Raw genomic sequence first — 17,790 nt, forward strand, 5'->3', positions numbered from 1 at the left:
CATTTATCAATAAATATATTTTTTTTAAATAAAAATATGTATATATTATAGTTTTTATAATCGATTTAATGGGTCAAGTGGAAGAATGTTAATTCCAGTGATTAAGTGGATGACCCATTAACCCGATGTTTTATTTTTCTCATCTACTCATAACAGTTGAGCCAATTGAAAGGACAATTAAAATAATAGATAATCGTTATAAAGGAAAATGTATATTGACAGAGTGGGTAATCTTAAAATAAATTATAAAATTATTATATTTTATGAGAATTAAAATATAATAATAAAAATAGTTATCAATACATTCAATTATTATAAATGTGCTTTGAATTCTTCTCTTATCTATAAAAGAAATATAAATCCCCATTTCACAGAAGTTTTCCTGCAACTAAAATTTTAAAATACTTGTGCATAATAGTTAGATAAAGAGAATTAAGGATTTTATCAAGAAGTCTCTCAATCACACTATGGTTGCACTATATTCGAATGATATATAACTCTAACTTTCTATTGTTTTTTTTAAAGATGTATTAAATTCAATAAAAATGAGTAAACTAATTTTCGCATTATGTTGATAACTGTTGTAAGTAATGTAATCATTATACTACTGGTACAACCAATGTAATCATTCTCATAAATCTATAGGCTATACTAGTTGTGTAAACATGTTATTTTCACTCATCAATGACAAGTGCACAAGCAATAATAGCAAAAGCAACACGTTCAACATGCAGAGGCTTTCAAGGAATTTTTTTTGTAACTAAAGCAAATAGTAGTTTTTACTTCCAAAGCTAGAGTATTTCACGATAATACAACTTCTGAATTGTGCTTCAAGCTGGTCATTTTCTATCGGCGAATATCGCACACTCGACTTTCATATAGAAAGTGGCTATAATTATCAAATCATTTGAGCTTGTTGTGGAGCAAATGAAAACCATAAGTTTGTCTTTGGCCTTAGATATGATGGGTCGTCTATAAATGAGGTTTTTTCTCATAGGGTAGACATCTTGTTATGTTATGAATTTAAATTACAGATAGTCTATCTCAATAAACTTTTGAAATGTTTCGAAATCAATGAGCTTGTACAAAATTAGAGTACTCTAAATTAGCTCAACAGCTTCTCGCATGGGCTAGCTCGTTTGGCATTTGGGACTCTATTTGGTTTAATGTAAATAATCATGAATTCACGAGTATATATTACTTTTTTTTTAATGAAAAAAGCATACGAGATCCAATAGAAAAATCCTTTGATTAAATAAATATAAAAAATAGGATTATCACAATATAGAGTTTAATTTACAAATCTGCCATTACCCGCCAAGCTCTTGGTACATGGAACTTAATTCAACCATTTTTCTTTATCAGCAGCTCTTTTATAGATCTCTCTTAAACTAAAACACCACTCTTATCCTCTCACTAAAATATCTACATTTGATCTCTTCTCTTTCTAGAAACACAGAAATGGACGGTCTGATCCGGGGCTTGGTCGACGTAGCTCTCGGTGGTGGCCTCCGCGACGAGGACGACCACGATTCGGGCCCAGATACACGAGATGAGCGGTCCCGATCCTCATGGGCGCAGGTTTTAGCGCCACTTAACTATGACTTATACACTATATTGATGATTATCTCTGTTATATATTGATCTGGTTGGCTATAATGTGAAGGTGGTGTCAGCGGAGCAAGATAAGAACGATCAGGAGTGCGTGGAGCCAGGTCTTCAGTGGAATAGAAAGGTTTGGTACTCTTTTTGATGAAATTTCTTCGTTGTTTTTTTAACCTTTAAAGGTTATTTTGAATACTGAAATTTGAGTATGCAATTCGATATGATTTATGCAGGAACAGTGCCCTTCAAGGAGGCCTCATCAGGTGAAGTTTGTTTTTTTTTATTCTCGAATATTTATGAATTTTAATTGCAGGTCGTTTTCTCAAGGGGGTATGTGGGTTTCATTAATTGTGACGGTTTTTCAATATTTGGGATGTGAGGATCTTGCACGAGCTGTTTACTACGTAAACAAAACTTGCAATGATGAAATGCTTGTGAATCATATTGTTTTTTTTTAAATAAAAAGTATGAATGTATAGTGCTATGTCCGCCTAGAGGGGTTGTCCTATATGTCAATCAAATTATCAACAAAGTTAATGCCTTCATAAAACAAAGATGATGACCCAATACAAAAAAACTAAGAGTTTGGAACCATCTATTTTTAAGAATTTCAAAATCATCAATATTCTTAACCCCATCAAAAATTCTCTTATTTCTATCATTCCACACCACCCACAATGTGGATAAAGGGATAATCTCCACATGCTTCTTACAACCTCTAATGCCCCTCCAAACCCAAATTTCATCCCTCACCGAACCTGTCATGTCCCAACTAATACCAAGTAGATCGTAAAACATAATCCATAGTTTGTAGATTACAGGACACCAGAGTAAAAGATGATTACAGCTCTCCTCTGTTCTCTTGCAAAAATAACATGCATTGACTAAAATCTTTCTCATTTTCCTCAATTTGTTACTAGTCAGACAACATTCCCTGCTAGCTTCTCAAGCAGAAAACGAAACTCGGGGAGGGATTCTAGGCTTCCACATCTGCCGACAAGGGAAAATGCAACCATCATCTTCATACTTGAACAATTTTTTGTAGAAAGATTTTACAGTGAACAATCCATTCGCTAGACGATTCCAAAGTATAGAGAGAAAGGAGACACAACAACTCCTCAACTCACGATCTGCCAATCATTGAGGTTTCTTAGAACTAGTACTCGTCATTCCTTTGTCCCACTATTATTTTCCACAATAGCGTCACAGATTTTGATATTTTTTTTTACTGAGCAATAGCATAGATCTGAGGAACTGAGCTCTAAGAGTAGTGAATCATATTGTTTAGATGACAGGTCATTAAATTCAATCCCCTATATTTTATAGGGAAAGAAAAAAATGATCATCTTATTACTATAATAGACTTCCTTTTTCAACTTTTAACATTGCCCCTGGGGTTAGCATTTTTCGGTTGTTTGAAGTATAGATTTTGTAAATGAGATAACTAAGTGCATTTGCTAACATGTCTTCTCAATATCAATATGTTCAGAGTGTTCATTGACAGCATTAAGAGCTACTTAGACAGAAGGGAATTACCATGGGAATGTTGAGATTTGTGAATATTATTAGAAAGCATATAAAACACCAACATAAATCCAATCCTTCAGAAACTTAACCCACCTTAACAATTTGATAAATGGTTTATGTTTGACATGTAGCATCTAATTCTTTGCTAAAGTCTGATGGTTTTTCTGTCTACTTTTCTGGACATTCCTGTAATCACCTAATAAGGTGTATTCTAATGGATTTTTAAATACAGCCTACTTATGACAGGCATGGAAAGGATGAAGGCGGCGAGAAACATGATTATGATCAAAACCTGTGGAATAGAAATGTAGGTTGCTCCTTCTGTTTTTTTTTTTCTTTTTAATTCATGGAATATTTTTCTTTTCAATGCATTTATTATTCTTTTTTTTTTTGTATTTGGACTTCAAGCACAGGAGGACAAGCAGGAGAATAATGATGGATGGGAGACTGTTGGCAGAAAGACTTCCAGGCATCCGCATAAGGTTTATTCTGGTGCTGTTCATGGTGGAGCACCTTTCAAATGTTCATAAGTGCTCATTTGGTCTTTATTACATTATCTTAACTGCATTGCCTGTCCTAGCGAACTAATGATGAGATGAGAACTCAAACTATCAGTTAAAAAATATTTGTTGGTTAACAACAAAAGCAGTGTGTTTTCTTCCCCATTTATTTTGACGTTAGAATAGTGATTATGTGCTCTACTTCTAATAGCAAAAGGTTGAATTTCTTCCTCATGCATTTGCATTTTAATAACTAAATACTAGTCATTTTCTCTAAGGAAATTAATTGTCACAACCCGAACTTTTGGTTGTGATTAGCATTATGGCAATGAGTAGTACTAAAGACCTCCCAAGTATCCATACTAAGTATGTGAATATCAATGTGTCACCATGGACATGCTACACATTCTGTACATTATTAATTCATCACAAGCAGTCTGCATGTAGATAGCGTATAGTGTACATTAGAACCATGGTCTATAAATCCATTAAACATGTTTAATGTTTTTGAAAGAAGGGAATATGTTATTGTTGTCAATTTCAGTAGCAGATAGTAGAAGATCTAGGCTGAAACAATTGGAAACATCTACGTAACAATAGTATTAGTAATAATAATTATGATGGCACCTTAGTCATGAGATCACTGGAAACATCCACATCTAGAAGTTGGGTTGATGACATCTTTGGGATCTAAGCCTCAGAAGATAGGGTAAGGAGAGTTCAACTCTATCACCTCAACTATGTCTCAATGATAGAGAAAGGAAAGATCAGCTCTCCCACCTCAAATCTATCATAATATGCAGGAGAAAGAGAGGTCAACTCTACAACCTGATCATCACAGAACTTAGGATAAGGAGATATCAGCTCTACCACATTAACCTACTAGGGATTAATTGTAGTTTCTCAATCTTGTCATTGAACTTTGATAAAGAAGAGGTCAACTTTGCCACCTCAATTCTGACATCCAACTTAAGGGAAGAAGAAACTAATTCTACTACCTCAACTTTGTCATTGCACGTAGGAGAAACAGAAATTTAACTCTACCACCTTAACCTTTACATAAAAGCTAGGAGAAAGAGATACTAACTCTGCCGCCTAAACCTTCCCTATAAAGAGGTCAGCTTGACCACCTCAACCCTGTCATCAAATTTACAAGAAGGAAAGATTAATTTTATCACCTCAACTATGTTGTTGCACAACTGGGAAGGTTTTATTTCTGGCAATCAGACCATTGTTTCTTTGCGATTCTTTATTGTTTGCTTTTTTGTTTAGCATCATGCTGAGGATGTCGTATTCTCCTTGATTGTATTTTTCTTTCTCTTTCTCATCATTAATGATATTTAGACTCTTATAAAAAAATTAATTACAGCTCCATTTAGGAGACTAATAGTATAAATAAAAAAGAGACATTTTCCAATAGTTTGCATATAAAAGGAGACACTTTCCAACACTTTTCTTAGAGTTTTATTTACTGTTGTCACTTTATGTTTGTCCTTCTAGTTATTGCTCTGTCTAACTTTTTCTGTTTAGTTTACTTCATTTTGTAATTGTGGAGTTTTTTGGAGAATAAGAGATTTGGGGCTCGACGGAGAAGACAGATTAGGGGATGCCTATCTTCTATTTTATTCATGATAATTGTGAATGTTAAATCATAAGATTGGGTTTCAGGCATCAAGAGGATTGAGACAGTGAGACCCATTCTCACCTTTTCTATTTACTTTGGTGGTGAACGTGCTAAGCCCAATGTTAACTAGGGGGTCGAAAAGAGGGGTGATTCCGGTTTGGAGAGTGGTAACGACAAGGTTGAGATTTCTTAGTTGCTATTTGTTGATGACACAATTCTTTTATTCGAATACGTTAGAATATTATAAAATATTCCCTGTATATAATAGTATGATTATGTTTTCAAATATGTTAGCGTAATTAATAGGGTGATTTATGTTGATTATCATGTATGAATCCATCTATATGTATATATATTGTTATTCTCATTTCAATAATAGACAAGTAAGTATTCAATATTTTTCTTCCGTAACCCTTTATATGGTATCAGAATTAGGTTAGGGTTAGTGTTTTAGTGGTCAGACCAAATAAAGGTTGAACATCCTATTCCTAGCGTTGGAGGAAGTCGACCACCGTTTTTTTACTAGTTCAGATCATGGCTTGCACGGTGGTGCACACAGAAGAGGCGGAGGAAGCCTTTTTCTCACGATTTTTTGGTCTTCAAACGTCGGGTGAGTCTTGTTCGGCCGTTTCACGTGCGTGTCGCATTTGGCCCAAAGTCAGAACCTGAAGAGAAGCTCGGCTAGCCTAGTCTGATAAAAAAACCAAAAGGCCAGAGCGGAGAAAGTAGAGATAGAGTGGATAGCGTGACAACAAGCTTCTAGTTTTTAGACGTAATTTGAGGTAATTTTGCAAACACTATTCTAGATTTAGGCATGCATTTGGGTTCTGTGGTGATTTTAGCTGAAGAGAGGTATTTTGGTGATTTTCGGCAGCAGTGCACGGCTCTTCGGTGGCGACTATGAACTCCAACAGCGGCAGATGCGGCGGTGTGTAAACTTCGGTGGTTGGCAGTGACTCTAGTAGGATTATTGACAGTCGTGCATGAAGAAATACTCTATTTTCTTAGATTTTCTAGTTTATTTGCAGCATTTTCCGAGTATCTCTGACTGTTGTGTTTTGGGTATTTTGAGTGGCATTTTTTTGTAATTTCTGAATTGAAATAGATGATAATATTGTATGCTATTACTGTTGTGAATAAGAGCACATAAAACAGTACTGTAAGAAATTACAGAATCGCAATCGGAAGATACAGAGCACTAATATTGTTGCTGCTACTGCTAGCTCATCTTTTGAGAAAACTGTTATAATTTCAGCTGACGAGTACGCTAAATTCACTAAGTATCAGGAATTTTTGAATAAATTTTCTTCTTTTGGTGAATTAGAGAAAAAATATCTTATCTCTTCCTTAAAAGGGCGGGTGATTGATTCTGGTACTGTACATCACATGACAAGTAATTCTAATATTTTTTCTAGTTTTCGACCGCACAAACTAACTTTTCCTATAACTATTGCTGATGTGTCGAACTATAACATTGTGGGTTCAGGAACCACAAAACTAACGTCATCTATGACCCTGTCATCTGTATTAAGTTTACTTAACTTGTTTTCAATTTGATTTCTGTGAGTATTTACTAAAAATTTAAATTGTCGTGTTATATTTTTCTCTAATCACTGTGTTATTCAAGATCTTATGAAGAAACAGATTATTAGTAAAGCAAATATATCATATGGTTTTTACATTCTTAATACTTGGGTATCTTGATCGATTGTCTGCTCTAACGTTATCTCTCCATTTGAAGTACATTATCAATTGAGACATCTTTCTCTACCTACGTTAAAGAAGATATGTTCTCAATTTCATGATATACCTTCACTAGATTGTGAGTCATGTCGGTCTGCTAAACATCATCGTCGTCGTCCGTCAGGTTTAAGGGTCAATAGATGAGCTAAATCTACTTTTGAGTTAGTTCATTTTGATGTTTAGGGCTTTTGTCCTATTCCGACCAAAATTGGGTTTAAGTATCTCGTTACCTCTGTGGATAATTTTTTTCGGATGACTTTGATATATTTTATGAAGAATCGTTTAGAAATATTTTCTTACTTTTGTATTTTTTGTGCTGAAGTCAAGACACAATTCAATATTTCTGTGCATGTATTGAGAAAAGATAATGTCAAAAAATATATGTCAGATTCATTTCAAAACTATGACTCAACACGGGATCCTTTACAAATCTTCGAGTGTTGATATACCATTTCAAAATGGAGCCGTTGAGAGAAAGAACAGGCATATACTTGAGAAAGCCGAGATTTCTTGTTCCAAACGTAAGTTCCTAAGCAATTTTGGGCTGATGTTATTTTTACGGCTTGTTTCTTGATTAATCGTATGAAATCTATATTACTTGATGGAAATGTTCCTTACAGTCTTCTTTTTCCAAATAAATCTTTGTTTCCAGTGTAACTTAAGATATTTGGTAACACCTCTTATGTTTGAAATGTGCAATTTAATGTTATAAAATTAGACTCAAAGGCCTTGAAATGACATTTTTGAGATATTTTTCGTCTCCAAAAAGGATACAAGCGCTACTCTCTAAATCTCAATAAATATTTGATATCAACTGATGTGGTTTTTTTAGAGAATATACTATTCTTCTCCTCATCATCCAAGTCAGGGGTCGGACGACGAGTGGTTCATATATAGTTTCACACCAGGTGCCTTTACTAAGCAAACAGATAATAGTATTCGTTCAGATAATGTGTCAACAGTTTGTATAGTTAAACAAGTTGATGATAGTATTCATGTGCCTCTGACCCAAATACTACCACTAATTATTCATGTTTATTATAGAATAACAAACTAATAATATATGTCCTGCACCAGATTTGTCGTTATCTGATTCTGCCTCATAGGACATTGATCTTTCCATTGGTTTTCGTAAAGGTAAACGTCAGTGCACCATTCATACGCCTACTTATTTTATTGATAATTTTATTTCATATGATTATCTGTCTCCTTTGTCAAGAGTTTTAATTTCTTATATAAATTCAACTTTTATACCCAAAATAGTTATAAAAACTTTGAATCACCCTGATTGGTGTAATACTATGCTTGAGCAGATAAATGATCTTGATGATAATCAGACATGAGATCTGATAGATTTAGCTAAATGAAGAAAGGTTGTAGGGTACAAATGAGTATTTACAGTCGAAGTGAATGCAAATGGCTCTGTGGCAGAACTTAAAGCTCTACTGGTAGCGAAAGGCTATACTTAGATTTATGGGATGAACTATTTTGATACATTCTCTCTAGTGGCCAAAATTATCTCTGTCCGTTTATTCATATCTATTGCAGCCTTTCGGATTAACCCTTATGCCAGTTGCACATTAAAAATTCATTTTTTCATAGTGTCCTCTTAGAAGAAATGTATAAGTAGCAATCACCTAGGGTTGTTACTTAGAGGGAGTATGGAAAATTCTACCATTTGAAAAAATCTTTGTATGGTCTAAAGCATAATCTCCGCGCGTGGTTTAGCAAGTTTACTGAAGTAGTCTGTGAGTTCGGATTAAAGAAGAGCAAATGTGATCATTTGGTCTTCTATAGACAATCAGCAGTTTGTATTATATTTCTTATTGTTTATATTGATGATATTGTAATTACAGAAAATGATCATGCAGGAATATCCTCTCTCAAGTCATTCTTGCATACCGTTTAATATCAAAAATTTGGGACAAGTAAAATATTTTTTTAGGGTCGAAATAACAAGAAGTAAAGAAGAGATTCTGTTATCTCACAGAAAATACGTACTTGATCTACTGGCAGAAACAGAAAAGTTAAGAGCTAAGCCATGCAACATACAAATGGTACAAAATGTACATCTTACAAAAAATGATGGTGATCCCCTTGATGACCCAGAAAAATACAGGCGACTAGTTGGGAAATTGAATTACCTCAATATGACTCATCTAAATATTGCATATCATGTCAGTGTTGTTAGCTAGTTTATTTCTGCACCTACAGTCAAACATTGGGAGGTTCTAGAACATATTTTGTGCTACTTAAAAAGTGTTCAGGACTTGATATAGTGTCTAGAAATCACAGACATACTCATATTAAATGTTTTATAGATGCTAATTAGATTGAATTTAAGATTGATAGGAGATTTACTACGGATTATTGTATTTTTGTTGGTGGGAATCTCGTATAATGAAAAAGTAAGAAACAAACAATTGTGTCTCGCTCAAGCACAGAGTCTGAATATAGAGTTATCCTCTAGGCAACATGCCAAGTTTTATGGATACATTATCTTTTAAATGAAATGGGTTTGAGGCCCACATCTCCTGCGAAACTCTTGTGCGATAATCGGTCTACCATTCATATTGTCTCGAATCCTGTGTATCATGAAAGAACCAAACATATCGAGATTGATTGTCACTTCATCCGATAGAAGATTTAGAAAAACTTTATATCTACTAGTTATATGAAAACAAGAGAACAACTTAGTGATATATTCATAAATCCTTTGAATGGAATAAGGATTGAGTATTTTCGAAATAAGTTGAGCATGATTAATATTTATACTCTAGTTTGAGGGAAAGTGTTAGAATATTATAGAATATTTCTTATACATAATAATATAATTATTTTTCTAAGTATATTAGCGTAATTAATAGGATGATTTATGTTGGTTACCATATATGAATCCATTTATATGTATATATATCCATATTCTCATTTCAATAATAGATAAGTAAATATTCAATATTTTTCTTCTTTAACCCTTTACAGAATATGATGATAGGTCGATTGCTGACATGCTCACACTTGTCCAAGTGTTCGGGAAAGTTTTTTGGGTTAAAAATAAACTTAACTAAGAATGGACTTTGAGATCAATGTGGAGGAAGGAGTTGATGAGTATCTAGCTGAGTCAATTGGTTGTAGGCTAGCTTGACATATAACATACTTAGAGGTCCCACTAGGGGGCAATTCTAACAATATCTCCTTAGGGGACAGGGTAGTTAATAAATCGAGTAAGAGATTGGAGTGTGGGAAGGGGGCTTGTTCTCCTTAGGAGAAAAATCACCCTAATTAATGCATATTTATCTAGCATACCACTTTATTATTTGTCCTTATTCAGAATACCCGTGGGTGTTGCAGAGAGAATAAAGAGATACATGAAAAGATTTTTATTGGCAGGGGTGGGGAAGGACCATAGGGATCATTTAGTGAGTTGGGAGGTCTATTGTAGGTCCAAGGACTTGGGTGGCTTGGATATTGGGAATCTTAAACCAAAATGTACCTCTTTTGGTTTAATAGCTTTGAGAATTCCAGTGGGAACCTAGTTCTCTGTGGCATAGTGATTTATGATATCTGTAGAAACTGCAGGGATGGATGGATTGCAATAGCAGGACGGTCAAATTTCTTGCAAAAGTCCATGAAAACCATCTCCAAAGTCCTTCCAGTGTATTTACCCTTAACCTGTTTGTGAGCAAGAGATGGATCTAGAGTGGTGTTATAGAGAATGCGTTGGATTGGAAACCACTCCTTGGTAAGCCAATTTCCCCGCTTATATAATTTATCCTCTCAACATCATGCTCATTTTTCCTGTTTTGTGAATCCGACTGAAGGGACCTTAGGTTGGGATTTCCATTTTAAGTGACACCTATTTGATAGGGAGACTTGTGATATCCTTATTATTTACAATTATTGGAGTCCATCCATCTTAGTCCTTAGCTTGATATGCGGGTTTGGACATTGGAAATTTTAGGGTTATTTATTTGTAAGTATTTTTCTGACAATATGACCCAAGGTCCCATTTTTACCAATTGTAAAGAGGAAAGGTGTTTATATGGATTACTATTCATCAACAGCTTAACATTAATAATGTGTTATAAGTTTGAAAGTTGACCCTCTGCCCTAAATATCTGTATAATGTGTTGTCCGGGGGGTTTGGGGGCCGGGGAAGGAGGGGGAGGGGTTTTATATTGTGATGTTGCCTGCATTTCTGGATGCGGCTGTTATGTTGTTTGGCTTATCTTAGGTCATTCCCCCAACTGCGGAGTTTTTTATGTGTACATGTATTGACAGGGAAGGATACAAAAGGATGCCAAAACCTTGTGGAGAGGTGCAATTTTTGTGGGATTCTCCACGTTATGGGTCGGAAGGAATAGGTGAATCTTTAATTATTACTCTTTGTAATCAGGATCTGTGGAAATGGATGATTTTTTTTTGTCACACTTTCGGCAAAAGCTGATGGACGATTTTCAGGCATTCTCTCTCAGGGTTACATAGAAATTGAAAGGCAATAATCCTATAATGATTTGGGATTTGGAGTCTACACTCGTCTGTTTGGTCTTTGGTTTTTAGGTTCTTCTAGTGAAGTTTTGAGGAGGATGTGCTATTCTCTACTTATGTAGTTTCTTCTCTTCCTAATATACCTACATTACCTTGGTCATCTGCGGTTCTAATTTGTGTCGTATCATTGATTTATGGATGAGGATTTGAACTATCGCTTTTTATGGATTAAGCTCTAGTTTTCCTATATCTTTAGGCTGGTGGTTATCAGTATGAATAATGATCTATATTACATATTTTTTCATCTTTTCTGTAACTACTCAGTTACTGTTACATTGAAAAAAAATGTTTCTAGGTTCAGATGGATTTCTGGCATGAATACAAACGCCCTCCTAGTGAGCAGAAATACTCTGAGGAGGTCAAAGTTAATGCTAGCTTAGATCCCTCAGGAGAAGAGCTCTCTGATTTATCACAAGCTTGCAACAGGCTCTGGGAACTTGATTTGAACCGTTTGATACCTGGAAAGGATTACCAGATTGACTGTGGGGAAGGGAAAAAGATGTACCAGAAGGAAGATATGGCAGCAGGAAGCCTATTTGAGTGGCTTAGTGAAGATGTATTCAGGAGGCCTACATTTTCTCGATTCTGTTCACTTTTGGATAACTACAACCCAAATGAAGGCTACAAAGAGGTTGTTACTTCTCAAGAGAAGCAAGAGCAAGCTGCTTTCATCGAAGAAATCAGTAGAACTGCACCAATTAAATATCTTCACAAGTATCTCTCATCCAAGGGAATTTTCTCGGAGGATTATCAAGAGTTTAAAAAGCTGCTGTCAAATCTTTGGTTTGGCCTTTATTGTCGAGGAGGTACTACTTCATCTTCTGCTTTTGAACATGTTTTTGTAGGGGAAATCAAGCAACGTGGTGAAGAAGTTTCTGGCTTCCATAACTGGATTCAGGTGAATGTCTTGTTACCAATGCCTGGCCTCTCTCTGTTTCCCTTTTTTCTTTTTCATGTTGAAAGTGGTGTTCATTAAGATGTCCATTCTTCCTTACTGAAATGATAGTATGGGACTCTAGTAATTTTGATGTATGGTTGATCAGGATATTGGATTAAAATTATTATAATTATGGAGGTAGCATTTTTATGACATTTTCCAATTTACATTGTAATGCACATACCTTCTACTTGTATGAGATGAAGAAATTAATCTCACATTGTTGAAGTTGTTGATCACCATAAAAGTAGAAATACTTCCAAGTAAATTTGGAATCACTCTAGTGGCCCGTAAGTTCTGAAGTTTTTTCCACTCTCCTCCAATGTCCCTTTACTCATGTTGTGAAATTTTTTATTTAAGTTTGCATAAAAAGCAGCATCTAAAATTGTAGCTTATTTTATTTTTTTCCAGTTTTACCTGGAAGAAGCAAAAGGAAGGGTTGATTACCAAGGTTATATATTCCCTCGGCGACGTAGGGAGATTGTAAGTATTTATATCATTAATTTTCTATTTGCATTTTTTCTATATAGAGATATCATACTTTTTTTATTTCTTTTGGTTATTTATTTTTCTAAGAGAAGAAAAAAAGAAGAAATTAGGTTAAGGGGCAGTAAGGGGGTATAACAGATAAAAAATTAAAAAGAAAAGGTTAAAAAGATAAAGACAATATCCACATCATCTACCAAAAAATGATCTCTATGCCAAAGACAAAGGGTTCTAAGCCAAAGATTGTTTAAAAGCTCTTCAATTCCTCTCTTTCCAAGTGATCTAAAGGATAGAGAGAGGTATAAAGGTATGGGGTTAAGAATTTTTTTGCATCCAATAGGTAGGAGTACAATTCCAAGCCCAAAGTTCATCTGACGTCATAACCTCTGTATGTCTGAAAATTGAGAAAATAGAGAAAAGGAGTCTCTAAGCAATCCATACAAGCACCAAGGATCAAGTCAAAATCTGATACTAGTACTATCACCAACTTTTGACCAGGTGGCCCACTGACCAATATCCACTCTTTGTCCAAAAATCTCCAGTCGTCGACCAAGAGCTTCTCTACCCCTATTTGAATGTCTATCATCATGTAGGCCAAACTTGGATTTCATAAAATTCAACCAACAGATGTCCTTACTGAAAAGAAATCTCCATTTCCATTTGGTACTGAAACTTTCTTTGAGGATGCCTAAGAGCTAATCCCCACAGTCCTACAAGTCAAAGGTTGTTTTACATTATCCACGTAACCAAATGAAGTTTTCCCTTCCCGTCAGAATTACCTAGTAGGAACCAAAAATTGAATAGCTAATCCTATCAGCAACCACAGCAAGGATAAGGAACAATAAGAGGAAGTAAATGAGGAAGTTAGACAAGGTGCTTGTGATGAACTTGAGCCTATCTCCCTTGGAAATGGAGCTTTTCTTCCATCCTACCAACCTTGTTTTTAATTTTCTGACAATAGGATTCCATATAGAACATCCTTGATTTTGGCACCCTAGACGAGACCCAAGTATTTAAGCGGAAATAAACTAGCTTTGCATCTGAAAACTCAAGCCATTTGAACATCATTTGCTTCATGACTGGTAGGAAAATCTTTGATTTGCCTAAGTTCACCTTTAAACGTAACACAACTTGAAACAAAGTAAATGACATCTCAGATTTAGAAAGCTTCTTCAAAAAGTGTGAGATGTCTCTGCATTAACTCAACCCCATGGTCATCATTATCCATACCTACCCTTGGATAAGATTTAGCTTGGGGCTTTAAGGATTAGGTCACTTAAAGCTTCTGTCATCAAAGGAAGAGGATAGGGGAGAGAAATCTCTTTATATTAAACCCCTAGAAGATCTAAAGAAATTTGAAGTTGAAAATTTTGGAGAAAATAAATTTCTAATTTTACTTCTTATATTTTTTGTGTTTACATTTAACAGATATATATAGAGTAATTATCATTATTTTAAAATGATTCTAATTATATGATATATCTTTATTATTAAAACTCTAACTAATAAAATATCTTATTTAGTATAATATTCTACTTAAAATAGAATACTTATCAACACTCCCCCTCAAGTTACCGCAAAGATATCACACATACCCAACTTGTAAATTAGGTCCTGGAGAGATTTATTGCGTAATCCTTTAATGAAAACAGCAGTCATCTGCTCGCCAGAAGATACATGATATAAGCATAGAGAGCCACCAACCACCTTCTCTTTTATGAAGTGTCGATCAATTTTAATGTGTTTTGTCCTGTCATGTTGAAATAAATTATGAGCAATGTTAATACCTACCTTGTTGTCACAAAACATGAATAGTTTTTTCTCTTTAAGAAGTTTTAATTCTCTCATAGCTTTTGCAACCATAGTAATTCACATATTCCTTGAGCCATTGCTCTATACTCTGCCTCAGCACTAGAGCGGGCAACTACGCATTGCTTTTTTTTTTTTTCCATGTGATCAAGTTGCATCCTACAAGTGTGCAGTAACTTATAGTTGATCTTCTATCATCTAGAGAACTAACCCAATCGGTATCTGTAACTGCTTTTATTTTAAAATGATTATGCTTAGAAAATAGCAGACATTTTCATGGTGCAAACTTCAAGTATCGTAATATGTGGAAGATAACATGTAAATGAGTTTCACGAGAATCATGCATGTATTGGCTCACCAGACTAATTGCATATGCTATATCAGGTCTGGTATGTGAGAGATAAATGAGTTGTCAAACTAGTCTCTGGTATCTTCCTAAATCAATTGATGTACCACTACCTGCTTATAGTTTGTGGCTGCTCTCAATAGGTGATTTTGCCAGCTTGCAGTCCATTATACCAATCTCTTCTAGTAAGTGTAGGATATATTTTTTTTTTGAGAAATGAAGATTCTTTTAGTGGACTTGATAGCTTCAATTCCCAAGAAATATTGCAATTTTACTAAATCCTTTATTTCAAACTCTTGAGTCAGCAATTTCTTCAACCGATCATCTCTTCTGTATCATCTTCAGTCACCACAATATCATCTACATAAATAATAAGAAGAGTGACTTTATCTCACGATGTTTGATAAATAGGATATGATCAGTATTGCTTTGTTGATATTTAAAAGAGATTATAACTCTTATAAACCGTTCAAGTTATGCTCTTGGAGATTGTTTTAATCCATATAAGACCTTTTTTAATTTGCAAATTTTTCCTTCCATCGTCTCATCTTCAAATCCGTGTGAAATTTATATGTATGCCTCTTCCTCTAAGTCTCTATGGAAGAATGCATTTTTTACATCAAACTGTTGTAGATCCCAATTAAGGTTAGCTGCGCAAGACGAACGTATCCTAATTATGTTCATCTTCGCAACAAGTGCAAAGGTCTCCTAATAGTCAATTCCATAGGTGTGAGTAAATCCTTCAGCCACCAATTTAGTTTTATACCTTTCGATCGATCTGTCTGCTTTGTGTTTTATGGTGAATACCCATTTGCAACCAACTATCTTCTTTCCCTGTAGAGGTGAAACAAGTTCTCATATTTCATTTTTTGGTCAATACTCTAATTTCTTCAATCATGACTTCCTTCTATTTGGAATCTTCTGAAGTTTTTCTCCAATCCTGTGGAATAGACACAGAGAAAACAGATAAGATAAAAACTTTATAGGAGGGAGATACAGAGTCATAGGAAACATAATTAGATATAGGGTGCTTAGTCAAGTTCTCGTTCCTTTTTTAGTAACAATAGGCTTATCAGATAAATGACAAGAGAAAGATAACTCATCAGTATCTTCTGGAACCAGAAAATATTCTTGACCTGGAACAGACTGTATGATGGCTTTTTCTGACGGTATTCTAACGTTTTTCGGGCCGAATGGGATGAAGCCAGCGGTGTGTGGCTCCTGCGTGCGGAAACAATGGTTGTGCTGTTCGGGGTTGACTGGCCACTCCATCTGGGTGATGCTGGGTTTGATTTTTTTGGTAACTGAGTACCAATTTAGCTTATTTTGCTTATTTTAGGATTTTGAAAAAAATCTTAAAATTAATCCTAAAATAATCTTAATTAGCTCTGATACCATGAAAATTTTGGAGAAAATAAACTTTTAATTTTATTTCTTATATGAGAGATATATATAGAGTAATTATTCTTATTATAAGAGAATTGTAATTACATAATATATCTTTACTATTAAAACTCTAACTAATAAAATATCCTATTTAACATAATACTCAGAATAAAATCCTTATCAACAGAAGCCCTCCATTTGTTTAACACATTGTCAGGCTGGACCAAGCAATGTACTCTTAACCCAACCTGACTCTACAAAATTACTGTATTGATCGGCTGTGCTAATCATGGCTCTTTATGAGCTCGGTCTTGTGCTACCTTCCTTGGTTGGCACCTTGCAGCTTTCTTGCTGATTACATCTCTTAACCTTTTGAAGGATTTTTTTGAATGCATTAGAATGAACATGGACATCTGACAATTTTGTATCAACATGCGTAATTGTTACTTATTGCCTCTAAAAATAGTTGCATATGTAAGTCCTCTGAAAAATCTTCTAAACGATTTTGCTTTTTGAGATGATTAAGAGCTTTCTTTCCAAATTGTGCTTTATTGACATGAATTTTCCTATATATTATTATAGGAGTCAAATATCTGTTACGTGAATTATGTTAGGCTTAAATGCCAAGATGATTTTTACATTTCATAGCACTATTCCTTATTTTGTATTTTCTGAGTTGTGTTGCAGCCAGATTGTGATACACAGTTGCTTACAGTTCAGTTTGAATGGCATGGCATTCTCAAATCAGTTTCAACCACTTTGGTTGGTGGGAGCCCGGAGTTTGAAATAGCTCTGTATACATTGTGTTTCTTTGTGGGGGTAGAGGACAACCATGTGCAGTTGGGTCCATACACTGTTAATATAAAGTGCTATCGTTTTGGAGATAAAATTGGTTCTGTGTTTCCTGTATCAATATGTTGATTCTCCTGTGAAGGCTTGAATAGTATATAATAATAAATTGAAAATTCAGCTTGGAAATGCACATTCAGTATTGCTGACTTGTATTTGAAAATCGACATTAAAATTCGATTAAATAAACTCTCCCCAACTTTTGATTATCTTAATGGCATATTGCTATTTTCCATGACTCAATTCATTATGAAGAGAATTACATTCGATGTAAGACGTATATCCTTCTATTAAAGGGATTTTTGGATTTCTGTGCTCTTTTTCTTTTTTTGGTTGACCAGTACCCTAGTTTCAACTCGAGGGAACTGAAAGTTATTTACTTTCTTTCTTTCGTTAACAGTGTAATTGGACGCATTGATCTTGTCTCGAT

The 17,790-nt window shown here is 34.6% G+C and overlaps 1 protein-coding gene across 2 annotated transcripts; it reads left to right on the forward strand.

Moving 5' to 3' along the window:
* The first annotated feature begins 1,360 nt into the window (after positions 1-1,360).
* LOC110807153 (poly(U)-specific endoribonuclease-B protein) lies at positions 1,361-17,569 on the forward strand. 2 transcript variants are annotated; one of them, XM_088218075.1, is made up of 8 exons: positions 1,361-1,581; positions 1,667-1,735; positions 1,839-1,868; positions 3,365-3,439; positions 3,546-3,614; positions 11,843-12,445; positions 12,896-12,967; positions 17,199-17,569. In XM_088218075.1, the coding sequence occupies exons 1-8, from the start codon at positions 1,462-1,464 to the stop codon at positions 17,430-17,432; spliced, it is 1,272 nt and encodes a 423-aa protein (XP_088074201.1). In that variant the 5' UTR covers positions 1,361-1,461; the 3' UTR covers positions 17,433-17,569. The 2 variants fall into 2 exon arrangements, with proteins under 2 accessions (XP_088074201.1, XP_088074202.1); XM_088218076.1 differs by having other exon boundaries at positions 11,849-12,445.
* The last annotated feature ends 221 nt before the right edge of the window (positions 17,570-17,790 follow it).

This window comes from Carica papaya, chromosome 4 (genome assembly GCF_054855325.1).
Source record: "Carica papaya isolate Zhongbai chromosome 4, ASM5485532v1, whole genome shotgun sequence".
Lineage (NCBI taxonomy): Eukaryota > Viridiplantae > Streptophyta > Magnoliopsida > Brassicales > Caricaceae > Carica > Carica papaya.

Bases quoted from the DNA above. Each gene is read 5' to 3' on its own strand.
- LOC110807153 (XM_088218075.1), top strand. From the start codon at position 1,462: ATGGACGGTCTGATCCGGGGCTTGGTCGACGTAGCTCTCGGTGGTGGC. The intron at 3,615-11,842 runs GTTTATTCTGGT...AAATGTTTCTAG, and splicing joins CTTCCAGGCATCCGCATAAG to GTTCAGATGGATTTCTGGCA. The intron at 12,968-17,198 runs GTAAGTATTTAT...GTTGTGTTGCAG, and splicing joins CTCGGCGACGTAGGGAGATT to CCAGATTGTGATACACAGTT.